The sequence below is a fragment of the Molossus molossus genome, unplaced genomic scaffold (genome assembly GCF_014108415.1).
Source record: "Molossus molossus isolate mMolMol1 unplaced genomic scaffold, mMolMol1.p scaffold_m16_p_1, whole genome shotgun sequence".
Lineage (NCBI taxonomy): Eukaryota > Metazoa > Chordata > Mammalia > Chiroptera > Molossidae > Molossus > Molossus molossus.
The window spans coordinates 17,762,195-17,782,080 of record NW_023425344.1 but is presented as its reverse complement, the minus strand read 5'-3'; the positions used below and the strand labels follow the sequence as shown (position 1 = coordinate 17,782,080).

The 19,886-nt window shown below is 44.6% G+C and overlaps 1 protein-coding gene across 1 annotated transcript; it reads right to left on the bottom strand.

Moving 5' to 3' along the window:
* Nucleotides 1–3,280: 3,280 nt before the first annotated feature.
* Nucleotides 3,281–15,235, bottom strand: SMIM20 (small integral membrane protein 20). The gene is made up of 3 exons (XM_036270089.1): nucleotides 15,049–15,235; nucleotides 4,249–4,305; nucleotides 3,281–3,493 (listed from the first exon to the last, which is right to left on the bottom strand). The coding sequence occupies exons 1-3, from the start codon at nucleotides 15,155–15,157 to the stop codon at nucleotides 3,456–3,458; spliced, it is 204 nt and encodes a 67-aa protein (XP_036125982.1). The 5' UTR covers nucleotides 15,158–15,235; the 3' UTR covers nucleotides 3,281–3,455.
* Nucleotides 15,236–19,886: the final 4,651 nt, after the last annotated feature.

The following is a 19,886-nucleotide window of genomic DNA, read 5'->3' as shown; positions in this document are numbered from 1 at the left end:
AAAGGCACTTTTCATATTCCATATTATTTTCATCTTTGCTGTGAATTTACTTCATTTCCCTTACTAGATTAGAAGTGGTTTTTCAATTGAATACAGTTTATGCCCTGCCTCACTTTAAAATGAGGGGTCTCACATACAATCTGAGATAAAAAACTGAAATGAGAAAGCAGAAAAAAAAATAAGATCGCGGTGGGGGGGGGGGGGGATGGCAGTGGGGAACGGCCAGAGAATAAAGAGAATGTAATAGCCCAAACACATTCCACAGGTCTTAGGTGCTTTTTTTTTTTAATCCTCACCCAAGGATATTTTTCCATTTATCTTCAGACAGAGTGGGAGGGAGAGAGAGGGAGAGAAAGGGAGAGAGAGAAACATCAACTTGAGAGGGACCCATTGACTGGTTGCTTCCAGCAGGACCCCAACCAGGGCTGGGAATGAACCACAACTGTGGCACATGCCCTTGGCTGGAATTGAACCCGAGATTCATTGGTCTGTGGATCGATGCTCTACTGCTGAGCCAAACTGGCAGGGTGGTCTTAGGTGCTTTTTAGAAAGCCTACCACAAAAGTGGTTGAGCTTCCTACCAGCCAATACGAAGAGGGAAACAAGTGACAAAAATCAATGTTCTCTGGATAAATGTACCAATGGTTCTGCAGTGTGGCTACTTTTGGTTCTGAGATTCAAAAAATGGCACCCCGAGTCTTCCTAAAGAGGATATTGCTTGGCCCTGGCCAGTTTGGCTCAGCGGTTAGAGCGTTGGCCTGCGGTCTAGAGAGACCCGGGTTTGGTTCCCGCCAAGGGCATGTGCCTCGGTTGCAGTTTGTCCCCAGCCCTGGTTGGTCTTGCAGGTGGCAGCCGCTCGATGTGTCCCTTTCATATTGATGTTTCTCTCTCTCTCTCTCTCTCCCTCCCACTCTATCTGAACAAAAAATGGAAAGGTGTCCTCGGGTGAGGATAAAAAATAAAAAAAAATTAAAAGAGGATATTGTTTGAAAGAAAAAATAAAGGACCAACTTCATTTGAGTAATAAGAAGAAATGTCAGTTTCTCCCTTTCCCCTGGTCTCCCTCACTATGGACATGCCAAGGCACAGTTCACTATAAGCAACGATTAGAAACTGATGCAGCCAGAGACACAATTCCCAAAAGGTCTGACTAAATTCCAGGGGATAAAATACTAAATCTGTGGTCCAGGGACCGCTAAGGGTCTCTAAGACCTTGATAGAGGCTCCGCATGGTCAAAACTATTTTTACAATTCGATGAAAACGTTTACCCTCTTTTACTCTCATCTTGAGTGTGGACAGTGCAGTTTGCCAGAGGCCGTGTAACATGTGATGCAGCAACAAATCGAATGCAGGAGCCAATCTGACAATCTAGCTGCCTTCTGTTAAGCTGGACATTAAAGAAATCAGCAAATTATTTTGTCTTGGAAAATAAATTTTTTACACAAATATATGTCCTACTAACCTAATGAGTTTGTTGTTGATATTCTTAAATGAATTAATAAATTTTTAAAAATGTGTTTTACTTTCTAATATAGCATCTATGGATATATAGCTCATATAAAGAGAAATATTTTGGAGTTTTCAAAAATTTTTAAGAGTGTCAAAGGGTCCTGAGACCAAAAAATTGGAGAAGCACCGGTCTAGAGGAAGACTTCCCCAAAAGGATGTTGTCGGTCACTAATCCCAGAAGACAACCCGCGAAAAATGTTCTGTGATCAAGTACATCTGGGAAATGTTATGCCTCTCTCGGAAATCAGCAAATTAGAAGCAAATAGTTAATTAACTTTAACTGTTTCCTAAATGTATTTGACTAAGACCCCCTCTTTCCAGGGCTTTCCTTAGCACCCGCGAAGCACACCTGGGGTGCATGAACTGCATGGCCCTTGGTCAGTCCTCATAAGGCCTCTTACAACCCGCCTTTGTCAAGTGTGGGCAGCAGTCTGACATTACCCCTCTGACAACAGGAAGAGTGATCCTTTTATAAAATCTAAGGCAGCTGAGCAGAACAAGAGAGCCCCCTTTATCTCAGGGAAGAGGTGAACCAAGGGCAGGGTCAAGGCCAGGACAAAGATCCCACTCAGCAGACTAAACTGAGTCTGTTTCATCCGACAAGCAGGCAATCGAGGCCCCAGAGTTCTTTCTGACACTCAGTCATCTCAGCCTGGAGAGCTTCCAAAGCAGATGGTACACGCGCTTGCCTCAGTCATAAAGAAATCTCAATTAAGCACCCACAGAACATTTGACTTTAAGTCACACAACTTCCCTCCAAGGAAAATAGTGGTCAAATGTACCCTGAATGAGCCAACTTCTTTTACTGGGTTGTTAACTGTAAGTCAGTTAAATGTTAAGGAAATCCTACCAAAAATGATGACTTTGGTTTTGGAACAACCCTATTTCTTTTTGACAGTAATTACAGAATTGAGCCAGTTGTCTGTTAAACAAACTCCCAGCGCATAATAATGAAATTATGTCATCAGGCTGCCCATCTAAAGAGAGACTACAGAGATGTGCAAGGCACTCTGGGAGATCTGAAACTGAAAAACAGGTGCCTCTTCAGAGCATCTCATCTAGCAGGGGCCAGAAGGGCATCAGGGAAAGAAGTAGCCTCACGCTCAGCTTTTGTAACACCTGCTGAGGCACCTGGTAGAGAATCGCATTCAGTAAATATTTGTCTCAACAAATTTGCTATTTGCCTTTAAAATGTTTACTTGTATACAAACTGACAAACACCACACAGTCATATATCTAGTCACATATAATCTAGTCAGCCTCTTGGTATAATTTAATGAGTTTACAAGAAAGGATTTACAGAAAAACGTAGACCCAAGTTGTGAAGTAAAAAGAAATCATTTTAATATGCCCATTTTCACTTCCCGTTAGCCCAACACTGATCCCTGCTATGCGTGCATCCCCCTTCGCTTGACTGGCTTCCTTTTTATTATTTCCCAACACGCAGCAATGCTCGACCAGTTAGTTCGGCCGAACTGTTTAAAGAGTACAATGAAACTTGTCTTTGAAGAGTTTTATCAACTTTAACATTTTCAAAGAGATCTATGAGGCTTCTCAGCATGGTGGTTTTTCAGAGAAATTTTCTATTTGGAAGATGGCAAAACAGACGAGGATCTTCCCAAGTCTCCTGGTTACTCGTATTCATATCACAGCACGGTCGGCTAAGTAGTAGAGGCTGAATAATAAGTAGCTCTCCAAACACAGCTGGGTGAGACAGCTTCATTTTTAGGAAGTAAACCGAATCACAGAAACCTTCCTAATGGTGTGATTTGTTCCAGGGTGCTTTTGATACTTAAGAAGGGAAATATTAATCCTCGTGCACAGTCCTCATTTACGGCATTACAGAGTCCAGACCGTTGCTCTACAGCGAGGTGATTTATTGCACTTGCAGCAGAATAGAGCATGAAGATGTCTAATTTTACAATCAGAGTTGGTGACAGCCGTCTCATTTCCTGCCAAATGGATCAGACCACACTTTCAACCCTATAGAAGAAAACATGAATAAAAACAAGATTTGTTTTTAAACTTCCTACCTCTTCCTTCAACCCCCAACACATAAAACGCCATCAGAATTGACTTGTGCGTCTGACGTGCAGTCCGAGGCAGAGCTGGCCGGCTGCGGGGGCCCTGGGATGAGCGGCTGGGAGGCCATGGCAGCCACCAGACTGAAAGGGCTCTGAAATCGCCCTGCAACAGGGAGCTATGTGTCTGGCCTAGGTAAAAACTAAATAAAAAAGAATGTTGCCACAGATCACATGAGTTTGGGTTAATAAGCTAAAAACCTCCCAATTCTCAGCCAACTTGGATCATCTTAAAGTAACTAACCATCCAGCCATAAAGGGAACTTCTGAGCTTTTGTATAAAGCAGAATCCCACATCAATTAAAACAGCTCCCAAGTAAACAGTATTATCCCAGGAGGGTAGTGTTTAAATAGGTGCTGGGTAAATAAGTCTGCAAAACAGCTATTCACGCTTCAAATTTAATTGTACACCTTACATTTTTACGCCTACTTATCAAATGCAAAAGAGGAAAGGTGCAAACTTGCAAAAAATATTCGGGAGGGAAATACACGAAATCTCAAGGTGGCCCCTGTAAGGTGCAACTGTTGAGAAATAAGTCGCACAGTCATAGTCTAGCCCCAAAACGGAAATGTGTTCTCCCACTGCGAAGCAAACACACACACTCCACACACAACACAACAGTACAAGGAAGATTTTGTCTTGATGTTTCAGTTTACCTGGTGGTTGCACATCTTCTTGTACAATACCAGCCCGGTTTATAGCTTGTTCCTTCTCTGAGAAACACAACAGAAAAATCACTTTTCAGCAAAAAGGGGAGGCAGTGGTGGTGGAAATATTTGTTTTTACATGGGACAATTAGAAACCAATATATGAGTGCTACTAAATTCAGAGATGCCATTACTCAAAGTTTTTAGGTTATGGAAGTTAGATCCTATGGCAAAAAAGCCTGGGTATTTTGAGTAAAAGAAAGGCCATATTTCAAGAGAAAAGCTCCCAACTAACATCTTTTTTCTGTGTGCTCAGCATTTTTGGAAAGGCAATGAAACAACAGGAAAAAAAACAACAAAAACAAATTTGAAAGAACTGGTGGGCGTGATATTATGAGGGGAAGGCTGCTGAATTGAAGGAACAAGTACAATTAACAGAAAACGATGTAGTTTATTTGTCTAAAATGTACTCCACTGATGGACTAGGCCCAGAGCTAAATATGCTATGTTTTTGATAGGAAATAGAGCAGAAAATTAATCTTCGGGTGGGTGGCTTTGGTTTGGGTAATTGAAGCTTCCCTAATTGATTGCAGGTGCTGTGCCAATTAGTGCGTTTTCGCTGCAGCAGCTCGGCGATCTTTGGAGATGTCCAACAGGCAGGGGCCGAGAGAAATTGGGCGTTTTATGTCTGCGGGCTTCAAGCACTCTGACACATCTTTATAAGTGGTTTAGAATAAACCCAAGGTCTGTGAAAACAAAGACTTATTATTTTAAGTATCGTGAAAAACAAATGGTGGCTTTTCAGGGGAAAGACTCGGAGCCAAAGGTTGTTTACTACTAAATTATAGTAATTAAAGGTTGTAATCAGACCTTTGTTTTAATCAGGCTGACAGTGTTTCTTTAAAGCCACATCTCGTTCTTATTTAATATTAGGCCATTTTCTTTATTCTGGCCTCTGACTTCTCATAAAATTACACAAGCATAAAAGTACAAGAATGAGGGTTTTGCCAAATCGAATATTCATTGAATTTGCTTCTCCGGCGCTGCGACAGAAAGTCAATCTTAAGTGACCTACCTGATAGTTTTATCAATGCTAAGTTTTGCTTTGGCAAATAAAACACTGGGTAATAGGGATGATGTGAATCTTGATATCTGATTCTAAGAGAGATGGAGAGAAGACAGGGCATAATGAAGCCCATTAAAGACAATGGCTGGTCCTGATTTCACTGGGCTTCTCTGAAAAGTAGCAAGTGAACGGCTACCACAACCCTCTGGACCAAGATATGCCAAAAACTTCTTCCACCTAGAGTGGATGACAGTGGAGCCTCTAAGGAGCTATACTTTCTAAAATAACTCATCAGGTGATCTCATTTCCTAAGATGTTAAAGTTCTGGAGGACTGGGCCTTACCCCAGTGTCAACATGGAAGTCTCAAAGGATGGATGTGTCTCAAACATGCTCTTAGAAAATGCCAATTAGTAAGACTATATTGTCATTGAGCGTGCCCGGAACAAAAAGATACAACTTTCCACACCTAAAAAGGTCCATTTATCCAGTATCATGGAAGAGGAAAGTGAGCTTTTTTTTTTTTTTTTTTTAAATAATTGCCAGAAAGCATTCTAGCCTACAGATGTAAGGAAGTCAGACACCCTGGTGTACCAAACACTCTCTGAGAGGTAGGAACTGCAAAGCCAAAGAAGCTGGCAAACTGCCAAGCATCAAAGGAAGTTGACATTCGATGGAAGGACAGAATGTCTAATTGTGTTGAACCTCTTATAATGCAATAGAGAACCAAGTAAAGAGAAAAGAATCCGTCTTCACATATTGTTGCTAATTGCTAATGAGGTTGGAGAGCCTGAGGATTTATTTTAAATAGACCATAATCTCTTTATAATCCTTGTCCTTATACACTTTTTTTTTTTTTTTTTAATGGCTTGGACAGGTTCCTACCAACTGTATAATTTGCTGAACCAGTTCCTACCAACTGATAAGAATTAGTATCCTATCTATATCCCCTGGTTCTTTAATCCATTAATGTTTTTTAAATACTCTAAGGCCAACACGGTCTTATATAAATTCATGATATGACACAAAGACTCTGTTTGTGAATGCAGGCTATGCTAAAAGGAAAACAAACCGGTCCCCCAGGATTTAGCAAGTACATCTTGATGAGGTTGACAGGTTTCTATTTTGTTATCATTAGTGAAATAGCAAATGTTTATAAACCCCAGTAAAAGGGCAACACAGAAGTGGGGGCAGGGGGTGTTAACTATGTGAACGATTCAGGATAAGCTAATTACTGATTTTTGGGAGTGAGCATGTTTCTCTCAGGAGTGAAATGATTAAAACGCAAATATAAGACACTGGGCCTGGGGCTTTGCCACGCGGGTTAGAAAAGGCCCTGTTCCAGAGTCTCAGCAAGCCCGATTCTGCCCCCTGGTGTTAAGGCAGTGGTTAGATTTGCAGTTTTAATTGAGGATCATTATCTCTAGAAGGGCCAAGGTATATTATTAAACTGGTAATGCATGCAGACCGGCAGATGTTTGTGTGGTAGTAAAAGAAATCACCTAATAATTTTTAAGTCTTTAAAAATGAAAACATATCCTTATATTTAATGGCCATATTGTCCAGGTGTAGAATATGACCTCAGGACCCCCACCCCCACCCCATCTCCTCCTGCCAATAAACAGTTAACATGAAAGCAACTCACAACCTAAGTAATTGGACAAATGGCAACATTTGAATGTAGACTAAATATTAGGTAATAGTATTGTATCAATAATAAATTTCCTGGATTGGATAACTGTATTGTGATTATGTAAGAGAATGCCCTTGTTCATAGGAAACACATACTTAAGTGTTTAGGAATGAGAACTCACAATGTCTTCAACTTTCTCTCAAATGCTTCAGCAAAATAATAGTAACAATTCTATTATATGTAGATATAATTATTTATATGTATGTATGTATGCATGTATGTATAGATATATTTTATATATGGGGGAGAAAGCAAATGTAGCAAAATGTTAACTGGTACCCTGGCCGGCTGGCTCAGTTAGTTGGTTGGAGCATTGGCCCCTACACCAAAAAGGTTGCCAGTCCAATTCCCGGCCAGGGCACACACCTAGGTTGTGGTTTCGATCCCTGGTCAGGGTATGTATGGGAGGCAACTGATCGATGTTTCTCTCTCACCTAGATGTTTCTGTTTCTGTCTCTCTCCCTCCTTCTTTCTCTAAAAATCAGTAAAAACATTTCCTCTCATGAGGATGAAAAAAAATGTTAACTGGTAAATCTAGGTGAAGAATAAACAGGAATTTATTGTACAATTCTTAGGTCTTTCCTGTTGGTGTGTTTTTTTCCTTTTTTTATTAACAAAAAGACACAACTGCAAAACAAGTATAAGAAAGTCCAACAACACTGTGACTGTTCCATGATGATCACTTAAAAGTCGCTTTTTTCAAGTAGCAAATCTAAAGTTTAAAAACTGCTTTCCCAGTGCTCCCATTTGCTGCTGTTGCCTGGACACATACATCACCTAGAATACACGGGGTGACACAGAACTAGAGCGGCCCTGCCGCGAGTGTGCGAGCCAGCAGCCAAGGGGGACCAAATGGCCATGCTGGTGAGTGTGAACCAGTGGCTGAGGGGACCAAATGGCCACTGGCGGCACTGGCTCCTCCCAACCCTGTAAACCCTTTGTAATGCTGGTTAGAAAAGAAGACTTTTCTGTCTGTGCATCTCACTTGACTCCATGGTGGAAGGAATAAAAAGCATATTTTAAGCACCTGGCATGTGAGGGAAAATGCCCTTCTGGCGAGAATCCCTTCCGCATCAAGTGATTCTGTGTACCTATGTCCGGACTCTGTACAACATATCTGTAGTTGGGAGAAGCCAGGTGCAGCGAAACGCAGAGCCAAGAGGGGGAGGAGCCAGGGTCCCACGGCTCTCGCGTGTCACCTGCACTCCGCTACTGAACACTCTGCTCGTGGGTGGGACAGGGCATCAGTAAGCAGCAGACAAGGTTGGGGAGTTAGGGTCTAGTGTCCACCCAGCAATATACTAGACGACCTTGGACAAATGAGAGGACTTAAGGAGCACAGGTTCTCTGGCAAAACTATGATTTTTTTTATGCTTCTGCAGCTCTAATAAATGTAAAAATGAACAGGACCACAAGAGAGGATCCGATTCAATCTCATTTCACAGGTTGGCCTAAAATGCCACATATAGGTTGTTTTCAAAAGGCCACATTCAGGATCACTGTCTAGTTCTAGGATACGAAAACAGATTAGGCTTCAAGCTACGGCATCTGTTCTCGTCCCTGAGCATGGGCTCTTCAGATAAGCCATGCTGTGCCAACAGGATAAGCTAAAAGGCACATCTTGGATTCCCTCCAGAAGCACAATGGTCTCCATACTTCTGGTTTGGAATCACTGACTACGAAGGCCAACTGCCATCTCCCTAGTGCTCATTTTGGTACTGAGGTGTCATGTGCAGAACTGACTTTGTACCTCACGTAACGCTGAGTCAGGTCTGGCTGGGTTAGTGAAAGAGCTGGAGCACACGGTGAATGTGAACGTGAAATCCCACGAGGCCGTCCTGAGAGAGCTGCTTGCCTGAATGTAAAGCATGGAAGAAAGACCTCCTTGGCTCGATTTTACCTAAGCAGCCTCCCTCCTCTTTTCCGCTGCGTTGTGGCGTATTCCACAGAAGCCCTGGAACCGCCTGTCCCCACACCCCCCATACGCAGGCTGGCCAGCATCAGGCAGGCTAGCCCAGCCGAATGGCCCACACTGACTTTACGCTTGAGCCCTACGTGGCCTCGGCTCCTCCCCTGGCTCCACTTCTCAAGGACTGGGTGTCTGCCCTGCCCTTCCAGAAACTGTAGGGCTTCTCCTAGGTCTGCCCAGAGTTCTGTGGAATATAAATGTATGAGGGAGAGTCAGAAGAGGAAGACCCAACAGGAGTGGCTGAAAGGCAGGAGCAAAAAGCAAAGTCCGGAGGACTGGCAGAGGGGGTGGTCACAGAAGCCCAGGGATGAGAAGGTCTCAAGGAAGGAGTGCCTGGCTGGTGATTGTTCCTCTCACTCACAGATGGTCCGACCTCCTGCATTACAAACAGAACAGAAGTCATCGCCTGGAAGTGCCCACAGCTTCCCGACCTCAAACCTAACCTAGCTGCGTCCATGCCTGCCCGTCCTCCCGAGCTGGCAGAAGAGGTGTCCTGACTTCTGTCCAAGGCTCTCTCCTCCATCTGACCTCAAGATCCCATGTCACACTCCACTCTGTGGCTTGTCTTCTCTCCAGCATCCTTCTTTGTCCAGAGACTCTCTTGGCTCTCCTGTCTCTCCCAGACAAAACAAAAACAAAACTCTCCCTAGACCCCTGGACCTGCTGCAAAAACACATTGTCATTCTCCTCCCCATACAGCCAAACATATTTGGTCTAAAACTTTAGTACTTTATTTGCTCTTCAATCCACTGCAATCTGCTTTCTGCACACCAGCAGACCACCTAAAGCATTCTTCACAGAATAACCTATAACTTTTTTTTTAATAAGTCTAATGGCTATTTTCACTTCTTATCTTCCTGCCTCCAAGAAGACTACCCTCCTGACCACACCTCTTTTCATGAAGAATTGTCTTCATGGGGCTTGAGACAACAGCCTCTCCTGGTTTTAATGCTGGCCACCCCTTCTCCTGACAGTGTCCACCAGCATTCTGGTCCTCGGCCAGCTTGTCTCTCTCAGTCCCTGAATGCTGCCTGGGAGCTCTTACCTCCAATGATGCTGATTCCATCCAATGCCGATGACACTGCATCTCTAGCTCCAGCCCAGATCCAGGATCTCAGCTCCAGACTGGCACCTCCCATTGCCTATGGGAAATTTCCAAGAGCACATCCTGACTGCTAAAACTCAATATATCCCAAATGCAACTAGCTCTGCCTCTCACCCCCCAAAATGACTCCTTCTTGTGCTTCTTACTAAATGACCAGCACCATCTCCTCAGCTGCGGGGCCAGAAAGCTGAATGCCATTCTCCTTCCTCTCCCTCCCTCACCTTGTGGCCAGTCAGTCACAAATCCATGTCGAGTTTACTTCTTAAATACAGCTCCCAAATTCGATACTTCTTCCCAGTCCCAGGACCACTGCTCCGGTTCAGGCTCCAGTCACCTCTCCCTACTCTCCCGTGTCCACAGGAAGCACAGCTGTCCTGTGCCTGGCCCTCCCGCCCCCAGCCTTGGCCCTTCAGCCCCTCCTTCACATTTCAGAGCAATGCCTGTAAAAAGTGAGCCTCATCACTTCGTTCTCCCGATTAAAACACTTCAGTGATCCCTCACTGGATGGATTCAGAGGACAGCAGAGGGTTATTGAAGTATTTTAATCAAGCGAGATGATCAAATTCAAAGAACAAATGGCATGACAGCAGCCACAGCAGAAGACCTGGAGTTCTATACATTTTCTGCCAAACAAGAATGAATTTTTCCAGTTACAAAGTCTCACCAAATGAGTATTAGCAGATATATCTCAGAACATAGAAAACTGAAACCAGAAATGAGTGAAATGCAAGAAGGACTGGTACCTAAAGAATGTAGATCAAGAGAAACAATCAGGAATGTAGGAAACACCAGGAGTGACAAGCACAAGGTAGGGCTGAAGTTATACATAAGACTAGGATGGGGCTCAGGCGGTCTAAGGTCTTTGTATATTTCATAGGCGGATAAAGATATAGACTACCTTTAAACAATAATCACAAAATAATAAAAACAGAATGTAAAACTTTCAAATTATATAGTAGAGGAGGGAGAAAAATAAAGCCTTGAAGGCAGAAAAGGAGGGGAAAGGAGGTAGATAGAAGAATAGAAAACACAAAATAAGATGGAGAAAATAAAAGTAAATATAATAGTAAACATAATGAAAATGAACTCAATCCAACAGTTAAAAGAAATGATCAGATTGGATTTAAAAATCCAGTTCAGGCTTAAGTAAAAATAAAGGCTGACTATAAGAGGATAGATATACCAGAAAACTATTAACCAAAAGAAAGCTGGTTAACTATAATAAAATCAGATAAAATAGAATGGGTCAGAATATCTGGGATAAAGAAGATCCCTATATAATGATAATTGAAAATAATTCTCCAGAATAGTCTAGATTCTGGGCACCTAATAACAAGGCCTCAAGACATCTAAATAACAGAATCAAGAAACTTGCTCTGTAATCAATATATATAGTACCTGTATCCAACAACCAGAGACTATACAGGATTCCAAGCACGTAGAAAACATTTGTAAAAATTGATCTGTACTAAGCCACACAGCAAATCTTCACCAATATCAAAGAATCAAAATCACAGTCCACATTCCTTGACTACAAATGCTAATCAGGTAGAAATCAGCAATACAAAGTAAGCAGAAAGACCACCCTTGGCTGCTGGTAGAGAATGGGTAGTAGTTGGGGCCTGGTGGACGCAGGGAGACCAGCTCGGAATCCAAGCCGTAGCTGGGGAGGTGGGTTGGACAAAGAGAAGTGCTCAGACTGTCTTGTTCCATCATGTTCACCCAGCACCTACCACAGTGACAGGTATACAGCAATTACTAAAATCCAGGTTTTGGGCCCGGCCAGTGTGGCTCAATGGTTGAGCATCGGCCCATGCACCAAGAGGTCACCGGTTTGATTCCCAGTCAGGACACATGCCCAGGTTGTGGGCCAAATCCCCAGTGGGGGCATGCAGGAGGGGGCCAATCAATGTTCTCTCTCATGATGTTTCTCTCTCTCTCTCCCTCTCTCTAAAATCAATAAAGAAAAATAAATAAACAAAATCCAGGTTTTTTATGTTTTTTGTTTTTTTTAAAAATATATGTTTTTATTGATTTTTTAGAGAGAGAGGAAGGGAGGGAGATGAAAACATTGATGTCAGGGAGAAACATCAATCAGCTGCCTCCTTCACGCCCTCTGCTGGGGACTGGCCCCACAACCTGGGCACATGCCCTGACCATAAATCGAATAAGGACCTCTCAGTCCATGGGGTGACAGTCCACTGAGCCACATGGGCCGGGATTGAAGTGTTTTTTAAATCCTCACCTGAGGATATGTTTGGGTTTTTTTTTTATTGATTTTAGAAAGAAAGGAAGGGGTGGGGAGAGAGAGACATTGATGTGAGGGAGAAACATTTATCAGTTGCCTCCCATATGAACCCTGACTGGGGAACAAACCCACAACCTAGACACGGGCCCTGACTGAGAATTGAATTCACAACCCTTTAGTGTACAGGACGATGCTCCAACCAACTAAGCCATATGGCTAAGGCTAAAATCCAGGTTTAAATTTAAAAAAAAAAAAAAAAAGCTAATAAATGCTAGTTGAATGTGCTAAAATTAATTTAAGCTCTATCCTCCCGGTGGTTTCCACAGCACAACACTGGACCCCAGTGTACTGCAGGCCAGCCAGCCCTGGGTGTGTCTACTTGCTGAAATCTTGCTTCACATCCCTGTCCTTGTGGCTCCTTATTTTGTTAAATGTTTTTATAGGATGCTTAATATAATACTATACTAGTGTTTCCACACTTATTATCTTATTAAAAACACCCCCAAACCTGTACATTCAGTCTGCAGGCTCCATTGCTACAGATTAGAAAAGAGGCTTGAGCTCAGAGAGGTTAAGTGCGTACCTTGAGGTCCTCAGCTACTAGACGCTCATTTGCCTAACTCCCTTTTCTTACTCCCTTGGAGGGGCAGTGTGGTGCCTGCTACACCGATTAATGGCACCAATTCAAATCCCAGGTCTGTGACTCATCAGCTGTGGGTCTTTGTGCAAGTTACTTAACTGTTCCAGACATCAGTTTGTCCACACATAAAATGGGGATGATGCTCACACAGCAGCTACCACAAAAAGTTATTATGAGAATTAAATGAGTTAATATATATGAAGTGCTTGGAAGGGTGCCAGACATAGTATGTATAATAAACTTTCAGTAAATGCTAATTGTTTACTATTATTTAATATAATACTATACTAGTGTTTCCACTAGTATAGTAAAGAATCAGTTATGCCTCTCAAATAAGAATTGGACAGAGTTATTAAAATTGAACCAAAAAAGTGGACAGCTGTAGACTGCCTTCCAGTTAAAATGCAGATATATGGCCACCCACTAATGTTTATCTAAAATGCCTGATTTGTCTGTCTCAAGTGACTCAACCCCAGATTCTATCTAGAGAATCTCTATAGGACTGTGTTGGGATACACGGCACCAACCCACACCCTGATCATCTGATCTGGACCCGGATTTCTCAACCTTGCCACCATTCACATTTGAAGCTGGGTAATTCTTTGTCATGAGAATCTGTCCGATGTACTGCAGAAAGTTTAGCAACATCCCTGGCCTCTATCCACTAGATACCAGAAGCACACTGACCCTACCCTAACCCCACCCCCAGTTGTGACAAGTAAAATGTCTCTAGATAGAAACAAGTGTCCCCTGGGGAACAAAATCATCCCCAGTTAAAAGTCACTGCTCTAGTCTTCAAAACAGACTTTTCCAGTGGGATCCAAAGCAGACCCCTTTGTTCCATGTTCAGTTCTAGAGGCTGTATAATAAAATAGCCTGTGACAAGGATCCAATATGGAAGGATGATGGAAATAGATTATGCAGAGCTTCACCCAGCCCTGTTTACTGGCCACGCAATGTGCCTAGGCTGGAAAGCAGAATGCACAGAGGCCATTTTAATCTTGGCTCATGAAAAGAAGCTACAAGAAAATTTAAGTGTATTTAAAATGCTCTGCCTCCAGAAATCAAATGTTGTAGCATTTGTAACGGGCAGAGCATTTACACGGAGCTTTCCCCTTCAAATGGCCAAGCTTTCAGCCTCCGCTAATATTCTCAAGGGGCACAGTTGGCCCTCTTCCATCTTCAAGATGATTCAGGTTTCCTGGAGAACAAAATGAGCCTCTAATGCTTAATATTTTCTCTCTGACAGATGGTTTCAGATGTATCAAAATGCTAATCCTTGCTGAGGTATAGGTCTCAAGGAAGGAGAGTTTGGCTTTTAGTATGATAGGACTTGAATGATTAAGGAGAAAAATTACTCCCAGGATATTCACCATTGTCATGTGAGCAACCAGCTTAAAATGAAGACAGCAGAACCTGAAAAAAGATTTGCGAGGAAAAACGAAAAAACCCAGCTTAACAGTTTAGGTTTGAAACATTTCCACGCAAAGATATCTCTGGGAGTGGAAATGAAGTTGCCAATAAAATCACCTTCAAGCTCAGGAAGATTAGGATTCAATCTCTCTCTCCCCAACATCACCATTTCCAGCTACAGTGTGTAGAAGCTCTGGAGGCAGGGACCTGGGCAGGACTATCTATCTACCTTGCCACTTACTAGCTGTGTGACCTTAGGCATGTTATACCGCCTCTCTGTGCCTCGGTTTCCCCATATGTATAACAGGTATTAATAACTACCTCAAAACAAGGTGGTGGAAATGTAAGGATCCAACGTATGCCTAACCTGACACACGATAAGCATTCAGCTAATGTTAACTGTAAGTATGACCTAGTATCTAGTGTCGACCTACTACGGGCAGCCTACTTTCATGACCACCTTGGAGTCTCACGGGAGGCTTGATTTTGGATATTACAGAAATAGTTATTTTCTCAGGATCGGAGAGACTGAGTCGACTACGGTCACAAAGCTGCACACAGCAGAAGTCAGACCCAGCTCAGCCTGACTCCGGAGCCGAGATCGCTCCACGTCCCCACGTGGAGAAGACGGGGGCGGGGAGTTTCTAGGTCACCGCACTCGGTCAGAGGTCACTCACGGTATTCCTCCAGCCGCATGAGGGGGCGGAAGTAGATGGGGTAGAAGGCGGCGCCGACCAGAGATATGAAGCCGCCGAAAATGAGCGCGGTCCGCAGGTTTCGGGACATGGCGCCCGCGGGAACTGCCCTGACCAGCGCAGGACCCCGCAACTCGGAACCCCACGACTCGGGAGCCTGCTCGCGCTGCCGGGTCTTGACACAGCTCGGAAGAGGCGGAGCCACTTTTGCTTCCGGGCCTTGGGGGCGTGGCTAGGAGGTGGGGCGGGGCCGTGTTCGGAATGGGTGGGGTCAGAGGCGGGTCCTGGGGACTGGGCGGGGCTGGGGCGGGTGGGGGCGGAGTTGGGGCAGGTGGGGCGGGGCCTCAAGCGCAGCGCTCCGCCTCCCGCGCTCCCTGGCGGTGTAATGCACCAGCCGATCACTAGAGGCGGTTTGACCCGAGAGCTTTTGCTGCTCTCGGTTCCGCGGACCCTGTTCTGCCCCCTGCCCTGCCCTGCCCTGCCCTGCCCTGCCCTGCCCTGCCCTCTGGCTCCCACCCCAGCGGTTCCACCCACCACTCCTCTGACCTCTTTTGCCACTCTCTCCTTTACCACGCACGCTTTCCTGTTTTACCCCCACTGATTTGATTTTGGCAACTGTCTGCCATGAGCCGTATGCTCTCTGTGGCTCGCTGACTTAACTTGATATTAGTCCACCCATTTTACAGGTGAGGGAACCACGGCTTGGCGGCCCCGCTTTGGACCAGTCTCTTGGCCTCCCCGAGGGTGATTTGAGGGGTTTAGACACAAAGGGGCAAATCGCCTGGCCCAGAGTGGCCTGCAGAGGGATTCTGAAACCAGAGCCACAGGGGCTTCTGGACCAAGACTAGCCTAGGAGGAATGTTGTTTCAACATCCATGCTACAAGAAGACTTTCTGACTCCGTTTTTCCGTCCCTCCTCTCTCCCTATTCCCTTTACAAATGAGAATCGGGAATAAATAAGGACCAGCCCAGGGCAGAGAGCCAGTGGCCAATTGCACAGATGAGACTTTGAGGCTCTGCCTTATTGCCTGGGGTGGGAGGCCACTGAGGACAGACACCTGCTTCCTCTTCCTATGACTGACATCCTCCATCCTTCTGGGTGGGCTGTGCCTGCCTATGACCTGACCAGGGGTATACTGGTCACCTGAGACTAAGATTTCTTGGACCATCACTCAATCTTTTACTAATAAGAATGATACTAGCAGCTGGGAGCTGGGGAACAAAGAGGATATTCATCTTGACCCCAGCAGCATTATTTAGTCCAGAAAAGATCTATGATCTTTCCGAAACGGTGTGCATTCAGAGCACAGGTTTCCTTTTTCTTTGCAGTTTTGTAGTTGAATCAAGCTACTGTCTACCTCTGTGGTTCCAGAAGCATATAAATCAGGTGTTCGATCTGTCAGCAGATTTATGAACTATCAGTCATGCCCCAAACACCAGGCAAAGTGCTACGGGGAACGCAAAGATGAATAAGATGTGACCCTTGCTCTCCAGGATCTTGCCATGTTGATGAAGAGACAGGACATATACATAAAAAGAAAACTAATGACCCGATGTTGCCAGTGAGTGATATGGTCCTGCGGGCTACAGAAGTTCAGAGGAGGAAGACAGATGACTGTAGGGTGAGGCAGCTGCTCCTCAGGAGCTTGCAGGAGCTTGTTAGGGTGAGGACAGAAGACTTCATAGCACAGAGGGAATGAAGCAATGCATGCTTCATTCATATATCACGTGATATGAAAATCCCCAGGCGTCGTGCATATTTGTCATTTTAGCAGCGTCCACTTTGCTTTCTGTTAATAGTACCCTGAATATCTTTTGGCTAACCACCCCTTTCCCATTCTCAATCCATGAGGTAAGCTGGGGCTTCCCCCTCCTCCCCACTCAAATCCTTACTTTTTTCCTCTCCAAGAATTAAGCATATAACCAAGCCTGACCAAGCTCACTCACCAAAGGGATTGATTGGCACAGAGCACAGACCTGATCATCAAATATAGCTGCAACTTACTGGCCACACGACCAGTGTTGAGCCAACCATAGTCTGTCCCAGCTGCTGGGAAGCTGGGTTTGAACTTGAGAGAATGAGACTCTGAAGTTGCTGGGGACCCCTACTTAGAGACTGAGAATGAGGGCAATACAGCAGAAGGAGACCCGAGAGAGAGAAAGAAATCAGATGTTGACATTACATTTGAGCCCCTGAAGCCACCTGTGCCTAAAATGGGATCTGTCCGTGGACTTCTTGATAACACAAAATCCCCTATTTACTGAAGCCAGTTTGAATTGGGTTCTGTCTTTGAAAACAGAAGGAGTCCCAGATGAAATCACCATGGGTATAATTTCATTTGCTCCCTGAGCTGCAAGTCAAGGATTGCCCTGTTTTATAGACCACCTATGCCATTTGTATAGCTTATTAGCATCATCACACCAAAAACTTAGCACTTGCTTGCCACTGAGTCCTACCAAATGTAAGTCCGTCTCTGACCCCAGCATTCTCCCTGTTTCCAAGAAGTCCACTGATCTATAAATTAAATCAGCAAAGACTTATCGTGTGCCAGCTCAGGGCACAGCACTGAACTAGTTGGTCAGGAACACAAAAAAGAAGCAGTCAACACTTGTGTATTCAACAAAGGTTCACTGAGCCAGGAACAGTGTCCCAGGCATTTTTCGGGTGCTGGTGGAGGCAGCAGAGAATTAACAGGAGAGTTTGTTGTCATCATGGTGTCTACAGTCTGGTGGAGGAATGAGATGTTGCAATGGATAATAAGTAATTGCTTTTTGGCCACTCACCCTCCCCTAATAATAGCTCCTAGTTCCTTTCAGAGAATGACCTCTCGTCTTGGTACTCTTGGTTGGATTGTAAATCTAGGCGCCCTGTACATTCCTATCAATACCAACATCAAGGCTGTAGAACATGTCCCCTGTGCCAGTCACGATCACAGGTTTATCCATTCAGTACTCACCAACCCCCATGTATAGGTATCTCCATTTGCAGAGGGGGGAGCTGGGGCATAGCAAGAATGGCCAGTTCAAGGTCATGCAGCTAGTAAGTGGCAGAGCTGGGGTTCCAATTCAGGCTGTTTTTCTCCAGAAACCCACTCTTGTCATCAATCTACACTGCCTTGCAGAGTCAGTGAGCTCGTGGTGTCTGAGTGTGGGTACAATTCTAAGCTGGTCCCATTGTCCTTCCTCACAGAAATCGGGATTGTAAGGATGGTGACACAAGGACAGAAAGCACAGTTGCAGTGGTTTTTGTTGTTGTTGTTGTTTGTTTTTTATTGCTAATGTTCTGATGAGATTTTTGCATGTCTCCCACTTGGATGGAACCCTGGAGCTTCCGTTGTTCCCCTGACTCTCCACTGTTCATTGTATTGTGCAGGCCATCCATGTGCTTCCAGTAACTCCTTTTGGACTTCAGTTAGAGTCAGTTTTGTTGCATGGTACCAGGAGCCCTTATAGCGACAGAAATTTCCATGTGGCATAGACAGAGGGTTTGGGGCTTCATAGCTGTGCGAATGTTTGTGAAAGTCAAAGGGAGTTTGGGTCTGGGGGAAGGTATTTGTGCAAAGGGAGAAAGCTCAGGGATGTACGAAGACAGGATGCAAGTCAAATATGTCAGGAATCCTAGGGTGCATATTTTCATCTCAATCACTGAGAAAAAAATTGGTTTGGGCTCCTACCCAGCACTCTCTCCTTCTTTCCTTGGATGTGAAGATTGAATGCTTGCAGGGAGCAGACCACCAGTGGTGTCTTGCACGGGTTTCAGACAGACATCAAAGTTAATCCGCTCTCTGATCTAAGCAAAATGGTGATGAGGGTTTCATGGGACAACAGCTCCACTAATTGTGGCCCTGCAGCGCAGCTGATGTATTTTTAGAAAATTGTGGATTCCCAAGAAGTATCAGTACCTTCTGCAGGAAAACTAGACTAGAAGGTTGGGGTTTGGAATAGAGTGGGATCTAATGCAGGATCCTCTGGGCCTGTACTTTTGAGAATATGTGGGGGACATACCTCCCTGTTTTCATCCGGCACTCTGACTGTCAGAGCCTACTCGTCTGTATACATGTTTCCGACTTAGATCATTTATCAAGTTTTTCTCCTTTGATCTGCTCTTTACCTCTGAAATCTCTTGCCTTACTATGCACCTCACAGTTTTAACTAATACCTTTATGACTTCCAGAGCTAGGTGTCTAGACCTATCCTTTCTGCTGAACTTGAGCCTCACGTGCCTAGTGGACATCTTCACGTTCAAGACCCACCTGCTCCTCCTACTCTCAACCTCATTGCCCCTGGCTTGGCTTGAGCCTGATCAGCTGTCCCTGGCATGGCTTCCTAACTCGCCTTGTACATCTTCTTCATTATAAACTGGTTCATTCATGGGGTAACCAAAGTTGTCTTCTGAAAACGTAGATCTGGTCAATCAATGCTCTTTTCAGAATGTCAGTATCTCCCTAAAGTACAAACTACTCAGCGTTCATTTCTCAGGCTCTGGTCAACTGGTCATTAAAGGCCACTGCTGTATCTAATGCCTCTGCCCAGTGAAATGACAGGTCTTTGTGTCTAGGTTGCCGTGCTCTGTGCCTATGCCATAGGCTGAGTGAATCAGTACAGACAAATGACCCAGAACATAGTCTAAAGATCTAAAGTCTCTGCCTACGTGGGGAATGGGCTGACCCAGTGAGATGCTCTACCTCTGGGATTTCAGCTGTAAAGTCAGGGAGAGGCCAGAGGCGAGCAGAGGGGGCAGAAGTCGCACAGGTGCACCGGGAGAGGCCGAGTAAGCAGGGAGATGTGAGTAAGCACGGCGCTGAGTCAGTGAAGCCGAG